The 18,747-nt window shown below is 35.3% G+C and overlaps 2 protein-coding genes across 2 annotated transcripts in view; both read right to left on the bottom strand.

Moving 5' to 3' along the window:
- Positions 1–7,772: 7,772 nt before the first annotated feature.
- On the bottom strand, positions 7,773–9,483 carry cxcl8b.1 (chemokine (C-X-C motif) ligand 8b, duplicate 1). The gene is made up of 4 exons (XM_058783345.1): positions 9,253–9,483; positions 9,024–9,153; positions 8,238–8,306; positions 7,773–8,072 (listed from the first exon to the last, which is right to left on the bottom strand). The coding sequence occupies exons 1-4, from the start codon at positions 9,320–9,322 to the stop codon at positions 8,042–8,044; spliced, it is 300 nt and encodes a 99-aa protein (XP_058639328.1). The 5' UTR covers positions 9,323–9,483; the 3' UTR covers positions 7,773–8,041.
- Positions 9,484–13,399: 3,916 nt separating this feature from the next.
- The window catches only part of LOC131544788 (protein mono-ADP-ribosyltransferase PARP14-like), a 29,268-nt gene continuing 23,920 nt past the window's right edge, over positions 13,400–18,747 (bottom strand). The window contains exons 12-16 of the mRNA XM_058783245.1: positions 16,696–17,108; positions 16,147–16,384; positions 15,828–15,964; positions 15,298–15,478; positions 13,400–14,873 (exon numbers count right to left, since the gene is read on the bottom strand). Coding sequence (XP_058639228.1) covers positions 14,593–14,873; positions 15,298–15,478; positions 15,828–15,964; positions 16,147–16,384; positions 16,696–17,108 — 1,250 coding nt within the window. The 3' untranslated portion in view covers positions 13,400–14,592. The remainder of the gene's footprint in view (positions 14,874–15,297; positions 15,479–15,827; positions 15,965–16,146; positions 16,385–16,695; positions 17,109–18,747) is intronic.

Below are 18,747 nucleotides of genomic sequence, written 5' to 3'. Positions count from 1 at the left end.
TATGTAGGCTATGTTTGGAGATAAATGCTTTTATGCTTATTGTAAAAAAAAAAAAAAAAAGTTATTATTTATCAGTGGAGAAGTTAGCAATTTCATTTCGTTTTTTTTTTTTTAGGTTGCTAAACAACGACGGATTCACAGACAGAAATAATAAAGTTTGCGGTGTTTTCTGTGCATGCGCAAATGTGTTTGTTATCGTGGGTGTAATAGCCTTTAATTAGCCTATTAATACCATAGACTGTAAAAAATAGATTAATACCCTACACTCCGGATTTTACGCGAGACGGCCTATACATTTAGTTGAGGAACTGCGCTCCCAATGCGTGTGTGTGTGTGTGTCTCCCCTGTTCTTTCTGAACACGGTGTATGAAAAAAGGGACAAAGGCTGCAAAGGGGGAAAAAAAAGAACTGTCAATTCACACGTCGCCAGCCTCTTGCGCAAGTTAATGGACTTTCAGTGGGATTTCATTTGAAAATGGTGAGTAAGATGTATACATTACACATATGTTCAAACAGCAATGACTCTGGGGGCTGGGGAAATTCATTCTAATGTTCATTCTCAACTGCCTTTCAAAGTTAGAATGCTGAACTCCTCTTCCGTGCTCTTTTGCCATTCTTTTTTTTGTTCTTTCAATGAATTGTACTCATCACACTTTCTATTATTTTATGTTATTCTGTCTGTTTTGTGCTCTGTTTCTAAAATTAGCTTTTGTTAGGTCAAGCCATGTGATATAATTTTGGATTAAAAATTTTAAATTATGGAAATCATCTCTCTCTCTCTCTCTCTCTCTCTCTCTCTCTCTCTCTCTCTCTCTCTTTCTCTCATATACAGACCCAAGACTTTGCAAAGGATCCTCATTGTGTGCTTTGAGAAAATGGTTCGTGGTCTAAGCAGTGACAGTGTTTTTATTGTTTATTGCTCTTTATTGATGAAGAGTTCCATTAAGTGTTAACTATTGGTTTGAATGTATTCATACATGTTGAATTTTAGTGGTTTAGGTAACACTACATGTATATGAAGTTCAGTATTTTGTTATAATGAAAAATGTATTTGGGTTTAAAAATGTATTTGTTACTTTTTAAGCCATGAACATGAGAAAATGAGATTTGTTTGTGATTAATCTGAGCCTATGCGTAACATTTTTATGTGACCAGGAGTCACAGTGTATATCCTTTGAGTCTTTTTAACTGAATTTTAGCAGTTCATGGAACATTAAATGTTGAGGTTTAGGGCCCTATCTTGCACCAACGTAGCGCAAAGCCAAACGCAAGTGTCTTTGCTAGTTTAAGACAGACACAGTTGTTATTTTCCGTCCAGCGACCACAGATGTCGGCAATGAACATGATATACAGTATATTTCTGTGATTTGTCTGATCCATGTGTGCCTACATTTGTAAGTATTTACCTTTCAGTGTTTGTATTACAATAAAAAAAAGTTAATTTCAACACGGAACTATTAGTTTTCTTTCACTTAAGTGTTATCTGAAGGATTATGCCTTTTCTTGTATTAACACAAGCTAGAATATGTCTATAACAATCAGTACACGTTACTATGCTAACCCTAATTAACAATATTTAATGGAAACAAAATAAATGGTGATTTAACAGGAAAATAATGGTAACACTGCTGCCAGTTGTTTTTCTGTTTTTTCTGTGATTCACAGTAAATTCCTGTAGAAAAACATTACGGGGAGTGCACTGTAAAAAAACATTAACAGGAATTAACTGTTAAAATAACAGGAAAATAATGGTAACCCTGCTGCCAGTAATTTCCTGTCATTTAACAGGGAAATAATTAACAATGAGGAGACAAGGAATTCACAAAACGAGAGTCTTTAATAATCCAAATTGGAACATAGAGCACATGCAAGGAAGACATTCAAGGACCGACAAACACTAACTGAAAGGACTGGGGCTTATAAAGACAGGATAATTAGGGAAGAAGACGAGACACACCTGAAAACAAATAAAAAAATCAGACTGGGGAGAAACTGGGTCACGGAACACAAGGGGAGCAAAACACAACACAGACAGGTCCATAATCCTGAGAGAAGTTCAGAAGTTGAGGGAAAAAAGACTTAATAATAATAATAATAACCAACTCTTTAGTTTATTACCTTTGTTACCACATTCAGTCTTATGGAAAAGAACCATCATGACAGAAATTCACACATTTATAGACTGTAAGAAATAAAAAGCTACAATTTGAGACCAGAAACGCATCTCGTAACTGTTAGAGTACACTGTAAAAAAAATTGCGTAGTTTTTACAAAATAATTCTGCAGCTGTGGTTGCCAGAATAATTTTGTAAAAAATACAGAAAAACTGTAAACACATTTACAGAACAAAACTGTAAAATTGTAATTTACAAATGGGGAAATTTGAATGTAAACCACTAAATTAAACACACACTGCTATTAAAATCTGTTTTGTAATTTTAACATACTGACAACCACCATAATAAAAAGAGGTGGTAAAAGAGAAAGCCACATTAAGAATCAAAGCTCATCACAGGTAGCTTCGCCACAAGTAGAAGTATATACTAATATATAGAAGGCGCACAGAGTCATTCATGTAAACACAAAACACCATCATGGTAACACACATGATACTTAAATAATGCAATAAACTTTCATTAAACAACAGAAGATGTAACATAAAGCCCAAATGCACATAACTGATAACAAAAACTATTAAAAAACATGATTATTTAAACAAAATACTTTTAAATGTGGAGTGTCACGCAGGGAATTCTGGGAATATCAGTTTACAGTTTTTGACTGTAAATTATACATTTATTTGTTATTTTTACTTCTAAAAACTGTACAATTAACAGCATTTTACTGTAAAATTACATGAAATGTCTGGTTAGATCTTTTACAGTTTTCCCCTGTATATAGTACAGGAACTCACTGTTAACATATTAACAGTTTTTCTCAGTAGCGTTTTTACAAAATTTTACAGTTAAAATTACACTTATTTTTTTACAGTGTAAATAATAATAATAATAATAATAATAACAATATGCACCCATTTGTAAGGAAGGTTGTAAATTAATTAATTTCTCTATTCAATGCAGTCACGTCACGTGACAAAAGAACGAAAGACTCGAGAAATGAACTAATCAATTCTCTTTCCGGCTCTGACTGCATAGGTTTAGAGGAGCGTTCGACTTGAAGCAGCGCTGCGCAGAATGATCACTGTGTGACAAAGTATCGCGAGAGGTTATGGGGCTGTCACGTGATGAACGAACGACTCAAACCCGAAGACTCGTCAGATAAGAGGTGAGGTGAGCTAATCATAGACTAAAACTCCAAACTCCCTGAAAACTGCAGTTGTTAAGCCCCTTCTGAAAAAGCGCAATCTTGATAACACAATGTTGAACAACTATAGACCAATATCAAATCTTCCATTCATAGGTAAGATTATTGTAAAAGGTAGTTTTTAATCAGCTGAACAACTACTTAAACTTAAATGGATACCTGGACAATTTTCAATCTGGTTTCCGAACACATCATAGCACAGAGACAGCGCTTATTAAGATAATAAATGATATTCGCTTCAATTCTGATTCAGGCAAAATATCAGTTCTGTCAGGACCACTATCGTCAAAAGATAGATATTTAGCATAAGGTTTTGGTTTGGCGGTATGGTTCTGTTCTGTGCAAAAACTCCCTGCCTATCCATGCAGCCTGTCATGAATGAGCAGGGAGAGCAACAATAATAACCCCCTAGGGTAAACAGAACAGAACAAGCAGATATCATTAAATGTACATAATGATATTTAAGTGTATTTAAGTATGATTCAGCAAGGAATATCAGAAGACAAGTCCTGACTGCGAAAGGAGGAGCTGGGGATGGAGGAGGGTGATTTGCTCCTGAGCAAGCGGAAAAAGCTGCTGATTGATACGGAAGAGAGCTTATATAGGAATGCCGCGATAGGTGTTGTATTCCTATAGGTAGATACGATCAGCTGAGAATCAGCTGATGCAAGCTTGACTCACGTGACCTGCCAGAACTAACGCTAACGCTTCTTTTCTGGTATTACTAGATCTTAGTGCTGCATTTGACACTGTTGATCATAACATACTTCTAGAGAGACTGGAAAACTGGATCAGGCTTTCTGGGATGGTACTCAAATGGTTCAGGTCATACTTAGAAGGGAGAGGTTATTATGTGAGTATAGGAGAGCATAAGTCTAAGTGGACATCCATGACATGCGGAGTCCCACAAGGCTCAATTCTTGCACCGCTCTTGTTTAGCCTGTATATGCTCCCACTAAGTCAAATAATGAGAAAGAACCAAATTGCCTATCACAGCTATGCTGATGATACCCAGATTTACCTAGCCTTATCTCCAAATGACTACAGCCCCATTGACTTCCTCTGCCAATGCATTGATGAAATAAACTGTTGGATGTCCCAGAACTTTCTTCAGTTAAATAAGGAGAAAACTGAAGTCATTGCATTTGGAAACAAAGATGAAGTTATCAAGGTGAATGCATACCTTGACTCTAGGGGTCAAATAACTAAAAACCAAGTCAAAAATCTTGGGGTGTTTCTGGAGATAGACCTTAGTTTTAGTAGTCATGTCAAAGCAGTAACTAAATCAGCATACTATCATCTCAAAAACATTGCAAGAATTAGATGTTTTGTTTCCAGTCAAGACTTGGAGAAACTGGTTCATGCCTTTATCACCAGCAGGGTGGATTATTGTAATGGTCTCCTCACCGTCCTTCCAAAGAAGACCATTAGACAGCTGCAGCTCATCCAGAATGCTGCTGCCAGGATTCTGACTAGAACCAGAAAATTTGAGCATATTACACCAGTCCTCAGGTCCTTACACTGGCTTCCAGTTACATTTAGGATTGATTTTAAAGTACTTTTACTCGTTTATAAATCTCTAAATGGCCTAGGTCCTAAATACATTGGAGATATGCTCACTGAATATAAACCTAACAGACCACTCAGATCATTAGGATCGAGTCAGTTAGAAATACCAAGGGTTCACACAAAACAAGGGGAGTCTGCTTTTAGCTATTATGCCGCCCGCAGTTGGAACCAGCTTCCAGAAGAGATCAGATGTGCTAAAACATTAGCCACTTTTAAATCCAGACTCAAAACTCATCTGTTTAGCTGTGCATTTATTGAATGAGCACTGTGCTATGTCCGAACTGATTGCACTATGTATAATCACTTTCTATTCTTAAATGTTTTAAATTCTTTTAAAATCAATTTTTAAATCACTTTGTTTTTATTATTTTTAATTTCTTATTATTTTTAATGACTATTTCACTTCCTTTTATGTAAAGCACTTTGAATTACCATTGTGTATGAAATGTGCTATATAAATAAACTTGCCTTGCCTTGCCTTGCCTTGCCTTACTAAAGACCCAGGTAAACAATGAATTAATATTTTTCTGTTTCTTATACCATTATAGTTTTGTATTGTTTGTTGTGCGATCAACGTTTGCATAAGTAGTAGATGTGTAAGTTTGTGCCACAAAAGCATGCATGCGCAGTAACGTTTGTTTATGTTGTTGCCGTTGAAACCTTCTATACACTCAGAAAGTCTTCCAGTTTTGTGGACGTTTACACAAAGACCAGTCATTAGTCAGGTGCTACACAGCATTTATTTCACCTAATATAATTTCACCTAATATAATTCATTTTTTTTAAACAAGTGTTTTATTTTGATTGATGTTATTTTAAAATGATTTATTTTAATTTGACATTTTTTATGATTTAAGTATTTATTGGCTTTTCATTAAACTCACGAACACCCTGCAGTTCCTTCACGAACACCAGTTTGGGAAACCTTGTCAAAAAACAACAAATGGAATATATTTTATTTTATATCAATATGGGACAAGGTCAAAAGTAATCTAAAAGTAATCAAAAAGTAGACTGATTATATTTCCTGTGTAATGTAATGGATTACATTACTAACTGCAATTTTTGTCATGTAATTTGTAGTCAGTATCAGATTACAATTTGTGAGTAATCTACCCAGCTCTGACAAATGCAAATGTGGCGAAAAACCAGCTGAACATGTTAAGAGCTGCAAACACTTGCCAACTTGTAAACCCTGTGGTGTTTACAGCACACTGCTAAATGCAAGCCTTTCATTCTGCATTCACACATATGTGACCCTGGACCACAAAACCAGTCATAATGGTCAATTTTTAGAAATTGAGATGTATACATCATCTGAAAGCTGAATAAATAAGTTGAAAATGAAAGTTTTCCATTGATGTATGGTTTGTCAGGATAGGACTATATTTGGCCGAGATACAGCTATTTGAAAATCTGGAATCTGAGGGTGCAAAAAAAAAACTCTAAATACTGAGAAAATCACCTTTAAAGTTGTCCAAATGAAGTTCTTAGCAATGCATATTACTAATCAAAAATTAAGTTTTAATATAGTTATGGTAGGAAATTTACAAAATATCTTCATGGAACATAATATCTTTACATAATATCCTAATGATTTTTGGCATAAAAAAAATATATATATAGATAATTTTGACCCATACAATGTATTTTTGGCTATTGCTACAAATATACCCAACGATTTAAGATTTAAGCGAAACTACATTTGGAGCAGAGAAAGCTAAAAATGTAGAAATAAATACATAAAACTGTTTCCAGATATGCACAGCTAATTGATGGGCTGATCAGCAGAACTGCACATATGCTGATTTACACAGCTGCTAGTTTTAATCTGTAAATGTAAAAAAGATTGCATTATAATATGTAATGTTATGATCAATTGAAATATATTACAATAACATATAATTACAATAGCTTTATGTACAGTGTTACAATTCATAAGAAAAATAAATGTTTCTTAAGTGAGAATGCACACAGTAAAAATGAGCAGAATAATTGACAGACTCAAATATTAAGTAATTTTCCATTTTGATTTGGTACTACACAAGCATGTTAATTGTTAACAGAAACTGAACACCAGGAAGGTGTCACGGTCCTGCTGGAGCCAGGGAAACGCAGGGACCAGGAGTTTCTTCCAACATAGACTTTTATTTGGAATAGCAGGAATGCAGGACACACGAGTAACAATTAACAACAGACAAGACGACAGGGAAACACAGGGCTTATGAACGGAACGAAATCAAACGAGGAGAACTGTAACAGGTGGGGAACAAATCAAACACGGCTGGAGACTAAAGAACTCATAATGACAGGAACAGGAACAAACCAAATATGGGCACGAGGGGAGGGGAAACACAAGACAGGACTGACATTACTCCCCCTTCCCGGAAGGCGCGTCCCGCACCTAGCAACATCCAACGGGGAGGGGGGGTGGGCGCTCTGGAGGCCTCTAGGGACCAGGAGACATCATAGACGGCCTCCAGGGCGGCGCCCGTTCCGGCGGCCATGGCGGATCAGGGGACTCTGGATGTGCTGTACGGGACCAGCGGAGACTCTTGGGGACGCCTACGTGGCGCAGGCACTGGGGGGCGCTCTGGAAGCGCTGTGCTGTACGGGACCAGCGGAGACTCTTGGGGACGCCTTCGTGGAAGCTCCCAAGAGTCCGCTTCCCCTGAACCCCAGCCCAAGACCACCTCTAATTTCCACAGGAAAATTTTGCAGGAGAAGTTTATAAAAACATGATGCAAATATAAGGTAATTAATTTCATTGTGAACAGCTCAGGGAATGATACTGTAATGTTGCAATGTTTTGTGATAGGACAAAAAAGCACAATAAAGACCATGACAGTTTTTTTTTTTTTTTTTTATTATAAGCGTGTCTTCATTCAAAACCAATACAAAACTATCTGAACATATAAAACTACAATTCAGTGACACAATAACAATAAATATCATTTAATAAAATATAGTGACGGTCAGGCAAGGTTACAGTAAAGTTCATCTTTAATAAAACAGGTGGTAGAGAAAGCACATCTTCACATTCAATACTTCATTTATCACCCAGAGATGACAAAATAAAACAATTCTATAATACAGTAGTAATAGTTGAACCAGTTTCTTCAGCTACTCTTTGAACGGTGATATTCATTCACTGTTGGCTCTCGACTCTCTTGTTGATTCTGCAAACATAAAGAGACATGTCTTAGTATCTGAAGGATGCACCAAAGTGCCTCATTGTCCGAATTTAAAAGCATTAATTATTATTATTAATATAAGTGAATTAAAATTAAGCAAATTAATAATTTTAAGACGGATATTTAGAGTCATCATAGGCAAGAACTTACGTTTCTTTGAGAGAAATCACCCAGGCTTTTGTAGGATTGAGACACATCATTTGTTTTTTCATTGTTGCACTGTAAGAAACAAATGTGTAATTCTTTAAAATCGATAGAATGACTCTTTAGTATTGCATAAAATGATACACATGAGTCACATTCTGACTTCATCATTTAACTGAAACGTTCGTCCAATAATAGACATTCAGTCATCATTTAAATGCCCTCAAGTGTTGCTAAATTTGTATGACTGACTTTCTTCTGAGGAGCATAAAATAAGTTACTTATAGCAGAATTGTCAAACATTAAAACTCAATGGTGAAAATGTTCAAAGCAAGACTTTTGTATATTTATTAATTTTTTTTTAAAAGGAACAACTCTGACATTCTGCTAAACATCTCCAAATCAAACTGGCTGAAGGTGAGCAAATTATGACCAAATTTCATTCATTTAGGCGAACCATCCATGAAGCATCAAATGTTTGCACGCTCTCATGATCTTAAAGATCTTTGTCTGAATCTTAATATGAAAAATTCGTTGAATTTGGAAAAAGAAAGACAAGTGTTCACCACACAAGTGAACTCCTGAAATGATGTTTAAAAGTATGCCAGGATGCACCATGAGACAAGTTTTACTTTTGTCTGTCACTTTTAATAGTTACACATATTTAGTTTTAGTTAACTATGATAAGGGATTTCAACTTTTTTGAAGAAGCAATAATAAAGTAGGTTTTGATTGGCAGTGCACATTATATGTCTGTATTTGAAGTGCTGCTTTGGTAGGTTTCACACTCACATGATCTCCTCATTTTTGCATTGTGGTCCAGCAGGAGTCACCTTCAATGACCGTATTTTTCCAAAAGGGATTGCTGGCCCTGAATATGTTTGAATGCACTCACAGCGTGGATGCATGGGTTTCGATCTACCTGCAGTGACACAGAGAGAGTTGCTGTGAGATTAGCTCGAAAGATTCATTAAAAAAAAAAAAGTCAGAAAGCATGATGAATGAAAGTTAGTCTGCTTACCCTCTGTTGTGGACAGCAGTGCAGCTGTGCAGATCAGAAGCACGAAGGCTGATGTGATGAACTTCATCATTCTGAGTCTGTATTGTGAAGAGCAGTGTCAGTGAAGGTATCAAGAGTCTGCTGTAGTCACTCGGTTGTGTGTCTAACGGCGGCCTGCACTCTCACTTTTAAAGACTGACACTCCCACACAACACGAGAGAGTTTATTGCACAATTACAATTACTCACTCTTCTTCTCTTCCAAGGAAGTCTCTTTTTAAATGGCTATTATTCTAGTGAAATTTCACTTGAGAATAAAGGAATTTAGAAACAGAACAATAGTGCTGCCAAATGCCAACTGAGATCAAAAAAACCTAAAGGATTTTGAAGCTATAAAGGATTTTCTTTACCTAATAAAGCTTACTGTGTCAGACATACGCACATTTCTAAGGTTTCTGAACTCTCAGTACAATCAAACATGTTGCACAAGTTACTACATTCTTTCTGTCATCTGACTGATAGTTCATACTTTTTAGTAAAAGTAAAAACCTTTTAGTACAATGGTACAAACGTCCACCGCCAGCGTGTGCTTCACATACCTTTTTTACTGTAAAATCTTTACTGATTTTCATAAATATATGAATAGCTTTTATATTGTTAATAATATTTCAGGATGAACACTTACTGAACTGAAGCAACTTAGGTTTAATTAAATATCATACATCGTTTTTTATGATTCATCATAAATTGCATAATTGCATTGCATTATATGTTTTGAAACTACTGAGCTTTGATAAAAAACCTTTAAATGTCATCTACATTACAAGCCATCAGAATTTCATCTTATTTTTTTTTTCCATATAAATATCAGCATCTGCAACAAATAGCATATTTTTTTGGATAAAGCTGAGGTGTTTCTCACTATATCATATTAAATGTGCCATAAAAGCCTGATGCATCGAATATGATACTGCAAATATTTTTTTAGATTTTATTTAAGATATTTTGTCTAAATCTTCAATAAACTGTTTTCTATTGTCCTCTTGTATTTTCAGCACATGTTTTTCCTGTTTAACACTGTAAATCTGCATGGACACAATCTGTGTTGTATAAGCGCTATATAAATAAAGGTGTTCTATTTAAAAATGATTATTGCATATGTCAGGATTTACAGGGTTAAATATATATATATATATATATATAAACTGCTTTCATAATGGGGTTTAAGTGGGTTAAAAGGTCTTTCCCAAGTAACACACAATGCCGAAGCTGAAAGTAATTCCAGAAAGGATGAGGATTAGTCTGGGAAGGGTTCCAAAATCAAATGCTCTTCGTCTCCAAAGAACCAGAGTCAGAGGCATTATGACCAAATTCAGCACTGTAGTGAACTTTCCCGGAGGTAGCCGACCTTAAAAATTCCTCCAAGAGACCAGTGACGACTCAGGAAGCCCCAAGGTCAGCACAGAACAGGCCTCTTTTGCATCAGGGAAGGTGACTGTCCATGACCCAACTATCCAAAAGACACGGACGGAAAACAGCATCCATGAGAGTGTGGTGAGACGAAAGCCACTGCTAACTCGTCTGAGCAATACACCTTCATGATCCTCAAACCTTGTGGGAGAATATCTTGTAGACTGATGAGTCAAAACAAAAGTGTTTGGAAACCAATGACTGAGATCAAGTCCACCTGTCAACAGCTCAGTCAAAACAAAATTAAAAAGCTTTGAATTGCCTAGTCAGAATCCCGAGAAACACAATTAAGATGCTGTGACAGGATTTGTAAACGAGCAGTTCTGATGTCTCTGAACTAAAGCATTTCTGCAAACAAGAGCGGGCCAAAATCACACCACAGTGCTGGTGGCAAAACTAGATTAAAAAATAAATAAATAAAAACTGTACGTGTTGCCTTTGTTGTATTGTTTGAAGATAAATCTGGGTCGGTACAAATAATTTTTCACACCATTGTATATATAGGCTACTATGACACATTTAAACAAGTTTTATATATATATATATATATATATATATATATATATATACACATATATAAATAAGTGCTGGGCAGCAGTTAATCACATCCAAAATAAAAGATTTTGTATACATAATATATGTGTGTGTATATTTATTATGTTTATATAAATACACACACACATGCATGTATATATTTGAGAAAAATATATTATGTTTATATATTAAATATAATTATATATAATATAAATTATATGAATATAACTATACCTGTAAATATTTTCAAAATACTGTACGTGTGTGCCTTTACATATGCATAATAAACTGTACACACACATATATTATATAAACAAAAACTTTTATTGTGAATGCGATTAATCGTGATTAATCGTTGCCCAGCACTAATATATATACTGTCACCCACACTGTCCCCATTCCCCCATTATTGCAAATTATTTTGTCTATAAAAATTCATGTATCATTAGTTTGTAAGCTCTTATATTCTTTAAATGATAGAATGAAATGAAAAAAATAAAAAAACATTCACATCAGTGACAACACAAGGACCAGTTTTGTAAACGATCGCATTATACAAGGAGGGAGAAGAAAATAATTATTAGTAATGAAATATAAATATGTTCCATTTTCTATACATACTGTAGCTTACACAAAAACAATATTGTCTAAAAGATTCATTTTCATTCTGCAACAAAATGAAAATATTTATATAAAATAAAGCCTCGGGGACACACACACACCGCATCTAATCAGTTAATAACTACAGTGCAGTGAAATTTGTAAACAGTGGTTTCATCATCTTTCCACTGAAACATTTTTGTATATTGATAAGATGAATTTTTCTCACCTCCAGTTTGTTTGCACTTGCTCTGCTTTGTTGGAAGAGCGCCAGACTCAAAGTGCGGGAAGGCCTTGATGACGTATCAGGGCATGTGAGTGCAGATGAAATATAAGATAAAACGTTGTTTTACTGCGTCACTATAATTACACTACATGACTCATTTTAACACGGTAGCAACATTGTTTCCTTACCCACATTAATCAATAATTCACCCACAAATTAAAGCTTGGTCATGCTAACTCACCCATGTGTGTATGCGCTTTTCCTGACACAACTCTAATCCACCACATCCGTCAAGCTAAGTCAGTAGGACTTGTGCACTCTATTTCCACATAGCTTTGCATGAGAAATAAGAAAGAAAATGAAAGTTCTGAAATCGTGTGCACAAGTTCAGATGGATAAAAGTTTTGAATGTTTTGTAATTTAACATGTAGCCTTAGTCAGGATCAGTGTTGGGGAAAGTTACTTAAAAGTAATGCATTACAATATTGCGTTACTCCTAGTTACTAATTGCATTACTAGATACTTTTTATGGAAAGTAATGCATCACGTTACTTTTGTGTTAAAGCGTTTTTGCCACCCAGGCTGGGCTTGCTTATTTGTTTTTAATAACAAAAACCCTGAACGTTAAATTTTTGGCAACTGTAAATGCCTTCACAAAAAAAGTTAATACACCTCACACCTTAAAAAAAAAAAAAAAAAAACTTAAAAATTTACAGTAACTAACTGGCAGCTGTGGTGCCGTAAAAAAAAAAATACAGTAGCAACATTTTAGGTTTTTAGGATTTACATTTAAATACTGTAATTTCATTAACCAATTTAATGTTAATATACCAGCCTATTGAAGTACTGAAATCTGTGTTGTACCTTTGTAATACACTGATAACCTCCAAAAGCAGGTGGTGATGAGAAAGTCACATGATGAACCAAAGCTCATCATAAGCAACTTTAAAATATTTACTTGTATAGAAGTTGCACAGCGTCATTCACACAAACAATAAACACCATCATAGTAACACACATGAAACTGAAATAATAAAATATTTAAACATTGTTAAATCATTAAATTTATGAAATAAATAATATACATATATCATTAAAAAAAACAAACATAAAATTTGAAATTTAATGCAGGGAATTCTGGGAATGTCAATTTACTGTTATTTACTGTAAATTATACATTCTTTTTTCACTTAGAAAATAGGTATACTACCATAAAATTAAATGTAATGTCCAATACAGTTTTTCACTGTATATTGTAGGGGAGCGTGCGTAAGCCATTTAACAGGTTTATACTGTAAAGCATTTTACAGTATTTTACCGTTAAATTAACGGTCATTTTTTTACAGTACAGGCTGAAGGAAGTGTAAATTCAAAATGGCAACTAAGCTCTATTATGCTATGATAGAGAGGATTTTCAGTGAAAAATGTAACTTTGGGCCTGTTTGTCACACAAAAATCATATAGCCAAACTAAGAATTTGAATAATGCACACAAGTCACGTGGACTACTTTTATGATGACTTTACAGAGCTTTACTGACAGACGCGTGAACAGCATGAGGTGAGCCAATATGACAAATTTATCATATTGTACATTTGTATAAGCTTCTCAAGGTGCTTGTGATAAGGACAGGAAAAAAAAAAAAAAATCACAATTCATTAGCAAACATCACAACTGCTTTTGTTAGAGGGATTTTGAATTTCAAACATTTTGACAATAATGTCAAGTCAGTCGGAGATTTGAATATTCTATTTGTAAATTTGTTAAAGTATAGCTAACAAACAATCTATAAAAAAAAAAGATTGTACTGAAATTTAGTCAAATAATATAAGAAACGAACAACTGTTTTTTGTTACAATATAGACAGTTTTCATAGATTCATAGGTTTCCCAAAAGTACTTCCGGTTAATGATAGAAAGAATTTGTCGGCAAATTGCGCAAACTCCTACATTTCGTCCAAAAACAGCGTCGAATGGTTTCTTCCTGATAACGAGGAGCCTGAAGCAGACATGAGAACTAAGAAGGAAGAGTTGGAATACGAACAAATCGCATTTTAAAGAGCCCTGTTTTTATCCTGGAGTGATGAATCGATTGGCCCGAAGCTATATACATAGCTGCATTTCACTTCTGTGATTTGCACAAGCGACAGATGAATCTTTCTCCGTCAGACTATAACTATGTGTGACTCACAGGAGTATTTCATATGGTACTGTTCCATAATCTAAAGATAGCTATGTCAATTAATATTGCACATTTTCTGCTCATGCGTTCTTGTGAATTTCAAGATTTTCTGAAACCATTCATTTTTATTTGCTATCATTAAGTTGCATAATCTGAATTATATGCATCACTAATACACTCATAACTGCTGAGCACTAGTTAGTTGTGGCATAAGGTAAAAACAGGTAACTAACTCAAACCCTCTGAATATAAGTATCCCCTAAATGATTACATTTAAATGTAAAATCAACTATATAACTAATAACGTTTATAAATCTTCTAGCTCTCAAGACAAGTTGTTTTTTGTTGAAGTTCATTTGAATGTGATGAGGTAGTCTGGATAAGCCTGGCAGTCGTGGAAAACCACAAACATGGTGGGATTCTGCACATTATCCACCACACTGTCATAACAGAGGTCAGGTGCCACACGAACAGGGGGCGTCCTCATGTCCGCTTTACCCAGAGTGTAATTACCCGTAAGCACACGAGCCACAAACATGAGCTGAGTCCCGTCTGCTGCAGGAACTGCATAGGTATCTTGGGCAGAGTAGCTGGCGTTCACAGCAAAGTACGTCCCATGACCGTAGACGGTGGCTGAGAAAGGTATAAAAGTCATCAGTATCAATTAGTCTGCAAACTGAACAATTAACAAGACCATCAGTAGCTGACTGGGAATCTATTATACTGTTAAACTATAAAGAGGAAGTTCATCCAATGGAATAAAGGATATTGTTCACCCAAAAATGACAATTGTGTCATCACTCGCTGTTGGGTTTGTTACTCCCACAGTTATTGCATGACTTCAGAAGACTAGGAGTGAGTGAGATGAACTTTACTTCATGATGCTTTTTGACATTTGACAGTCATAGTCACTATGAATCAAGCTGTTAGCAAACAGGTTTGGAACAAAAATGCCAAACATCAGCTTTGGTGATATATATTGCTCACACACAAATACTGACAGAATTTCCATTTTTAGGCGGACTATTAATTTAATCAACCTTAAAAAAGCAGTTACCATTTTGCCCAGCAAAATTGCGATTAAAGTTTGACTTCATGATTAATGAGCAGGATGCCTCTGACGTGCCGTGATAAAGGATCATCTCTCCTGCTCTCACACTGGGATCATTTCTGTTCTCCAGCTCTATTTTACGCCCCTCATATAAGCGTCGAAGATTCATGTTCTGGATGCGCTGGATCTGTTGAAATACATTTGCACTCAAACAGCCATGTGCAAATATATTTAATAGACTTCACATTCACATCTGTTGTTCTTCATAAAAGCAAACTATAAAGACTATACTGCCATACAAAATCATTACATGGTACAATAACTAGATCAACACTTTCAAAAGGTTAAAAACAAAACAAAATTGATCAGCAGGTGCTGTTAGTCCAATCTTATAATAAGCCCTTGTTGTAGACTAGCTCTAATCCTAGATATAAATTAAGACATTATGTAGCTAGTTCTTTCAAATCTTTTTTTGAATGTCCTACGGTGTGGTTTATGTCATTTTAAGCACACTAAGATAGTGTTAGGTGTCAAACCTTGAGCACTGTTTTTGTGACAGTCTTCTTAAAGTCCGCCTTCACAGTCTTGTACTCCGTGGATGACTGATCTAAGTCAATCACCTTTAAGGGGTCACTTTGGCTCATGTTGTCCCAGTAGATTGGCAAAGTGAAATCTAAAACGCCAAATAGAAAGGGTTTTGACTTAGTTGGATTATTATGTATCAATTTATGACATAGATGTAGATCAGTGGTTTTCAACTGGACAAAGATTTTATCTGACACAATACTGAATATATATTTAACATAATCAGAGTCATATATTTTCATATAGGCTACTATGAAAGTGGTTCCCCACCTGAAAGGTTCTCCAGTCGTTTGAGAGCGGTCACCTGTCTTGAATCACGTGCTGTGGCCTTCATCGTTCTCAAATCCACAGTCCATTTCACACCCTGTGCATCCACAATACCACCTTTCACATCTCCTTTCTCAAGCTTAAAATTCATGTCTTTTGGTACCTTCTGCCAATTACCCCGTGGTCCCAGAATGCACCACGTGACTTGACTGAAGAGGAAGATTTGGTCTTTCTCTCTTACCTTAAGAGTTTAGGAGAAAAAACAAGTTAGGCTTTGCATATGAATAAATAAATAATAATGAAAACCAATATGATTTCATGATTTTAAGATTTTATTGCATTTATCATTTCACCAAAACACCCCAAAAGATTAGTATATCATATACAAGTGCAGTGTGTATGTTCATATGTATGTATATAACTCGGGGCACTCATAGCACAATGGCATTATATGTTAGCACACTGCCCACAAGGCAAATTCTATGCATTATGTGCTGAGGCAATTGTGTGGAGAGCTAATTATGTTTAATGTCAATTCAATGTAATTCTCACCTGTCTGCGAAGTGCATCTTGTATCAGTCTAACCACCTCATTCACTCCATCCTTCAGCCCTTTTACTACCCATCTATCAGAACTGCTCTGTTCTATCTGCAGGTGCAGTGAATCCACTTTAGAGAGCAGCTGGTTCATCTCACCCTGAGTGAGGCGCTCAATCTCATCAGGAGAGAAAGTTTGTGTGGAGCACTGGTCCTCATATGCCCGCTGAAGTTCTCTACAGGCATCAGACACTTCATTATTGGTGTGACCAATGACTAGAAATGCTGCTATGTTCTCTGTGTCAGGCAAAGATGTTACTAGAGAAGTCAAGTCCAAAGCGACTGGTAAGGGTAAGGAATGGGATCTTGATCTAGTTGATCCACTGTGCCCTCTGGTGGTTACACTGGTAGGTACAAGTGGTCCAGGAGCTGAAAATGGTGAATGTGCAAAATTGACAATGAATGTCTTGAATTACATTTTATAATGCATGAGATGGGCAAGTAATAAAATGTCTCTGCATTACACATATTTACTCACCTGTTAACTGTATATTATCACCAAAGATTTGCTTTGCAAACCTTCATTGTTATGGGAAAAAAATACATACAGCAAACTGCCTTACAAGACAAACATCCTTTTTTTTCTCATTGTAAGAAATAATGAAGCTACTGACCAGCACAGATTGCAGGAATGGCCACAGACCTGTAGCGGCCCTGCTCACATTGAACCACTATTTCTTTTGCCAAGGTCTTGATAACATCAGGGTTTCTCTCTCCACAAACATGCATGATGGTCTTACACGGGAAGCCTCCTGGTGGGGTTGTGAAGATCTGCCCGCTCGCTACCTGAGCTGCAGAATATATGTAAGAGATAGTGTTAGATGACATACTGCATGTATACATTTTATTATTTAAATCATTTATCTAGTTTTTTCATGTGTCATTTGGCACATTTTGGCATCTATGCTAATATTTTTCTGTTTCTTTCTTATTCTGTTTCTCAGTCCGTATCCGATCAGATGGTGGATCAGCACCGAGAGATGATCTCTATAGCCCTGTTCGTCAGCGGAGACCAGGACACCTGATGAGCCCCAGAGACATATCCCCAGTGAAGACCTCGACTAAAATACAATACAACTAAAAATATAATAAAATACCTAACTACATAATACTATTATTGTTAGAAATTGCAACAATATAAAAATAGAAATATAATACATTTATACATTTAAAACATAATATACAAATATGAAAAAATGAGTAAATGCATATATATATATATATATATATACATACACACACAACAGAAATATATTAAATGAATTAAACTATAAATTTAAATGATAATAAACAAATAAATATATATTATAAAAATAGACCGAGAAACAATAAATGCATTAAACTATACATTACAATTATAGCAAATGAATAAATCATATAAATGAAAAACTTCAAATAATGAATAAAACACAAATATAACAAATACATTAAATTATAAATTAAAATGCTCCATTGGGACAAGACCACGGGAATCAGATAAGCCCTTTACACAATCTGACATGGCTGCGGTTGGCATTGAACTGCGGGTTTCGTCTGGTCAGAGGAGAACTGGCCCCCGACTGAGCCTGGTTTCTCCCAAGGTTTTTTTCTCCATTCTGTCACAGAGGAGTTTTGGTTCCTTGCTGCTGTCGCCTCTGGCTCGCTCAGTTGGGGACACTTAATTTCTAGCGATTATCGATTGCACAGATACTATTTAAACTAAACTGAGCTAGACAATGACATCTCTGAATTCAATAATGAAATGCCTTTAACTGAAAATTGAGTGTTTAATCTTATCATTATACATTACTGACACTCTATCCTCCAATTTGATACTGTTAAGTGCTTTGAAACAATCTGTATTGTTAAAAGTGCTATATAAAGGTGACGACATTTTTAATTTTATTTATATATAATATAATATAATATATATATATATTTATGCCTAAAGGTTGACATTTGTGCGTTTCTAACTATTTTTACAAACAGGTTCAGTTAAGTATGTAGTGTCTTGAGGCTTTCTAAAACT

This window comes from Onychostoma macrolepis, chromosome 07 (genome assembly GCF_012432095.1).
Source record: "Onychostoma macrolepis isolate SWU-2019 chromosome 07, ASM1243209v1, whole genome shotgun sequence".
NCBI classification, from domain to species: Eukaryota; Metazoa; Chordata; class Actinopteri; order Cypriniformes; family Cyprinidae; genus Onychostoma; species Onychostoma macrolepis.
Note: the sequence above shows the minus strand (reverse complement) of the source record. Positions and strands in the feature narration are given on the sequence as shown.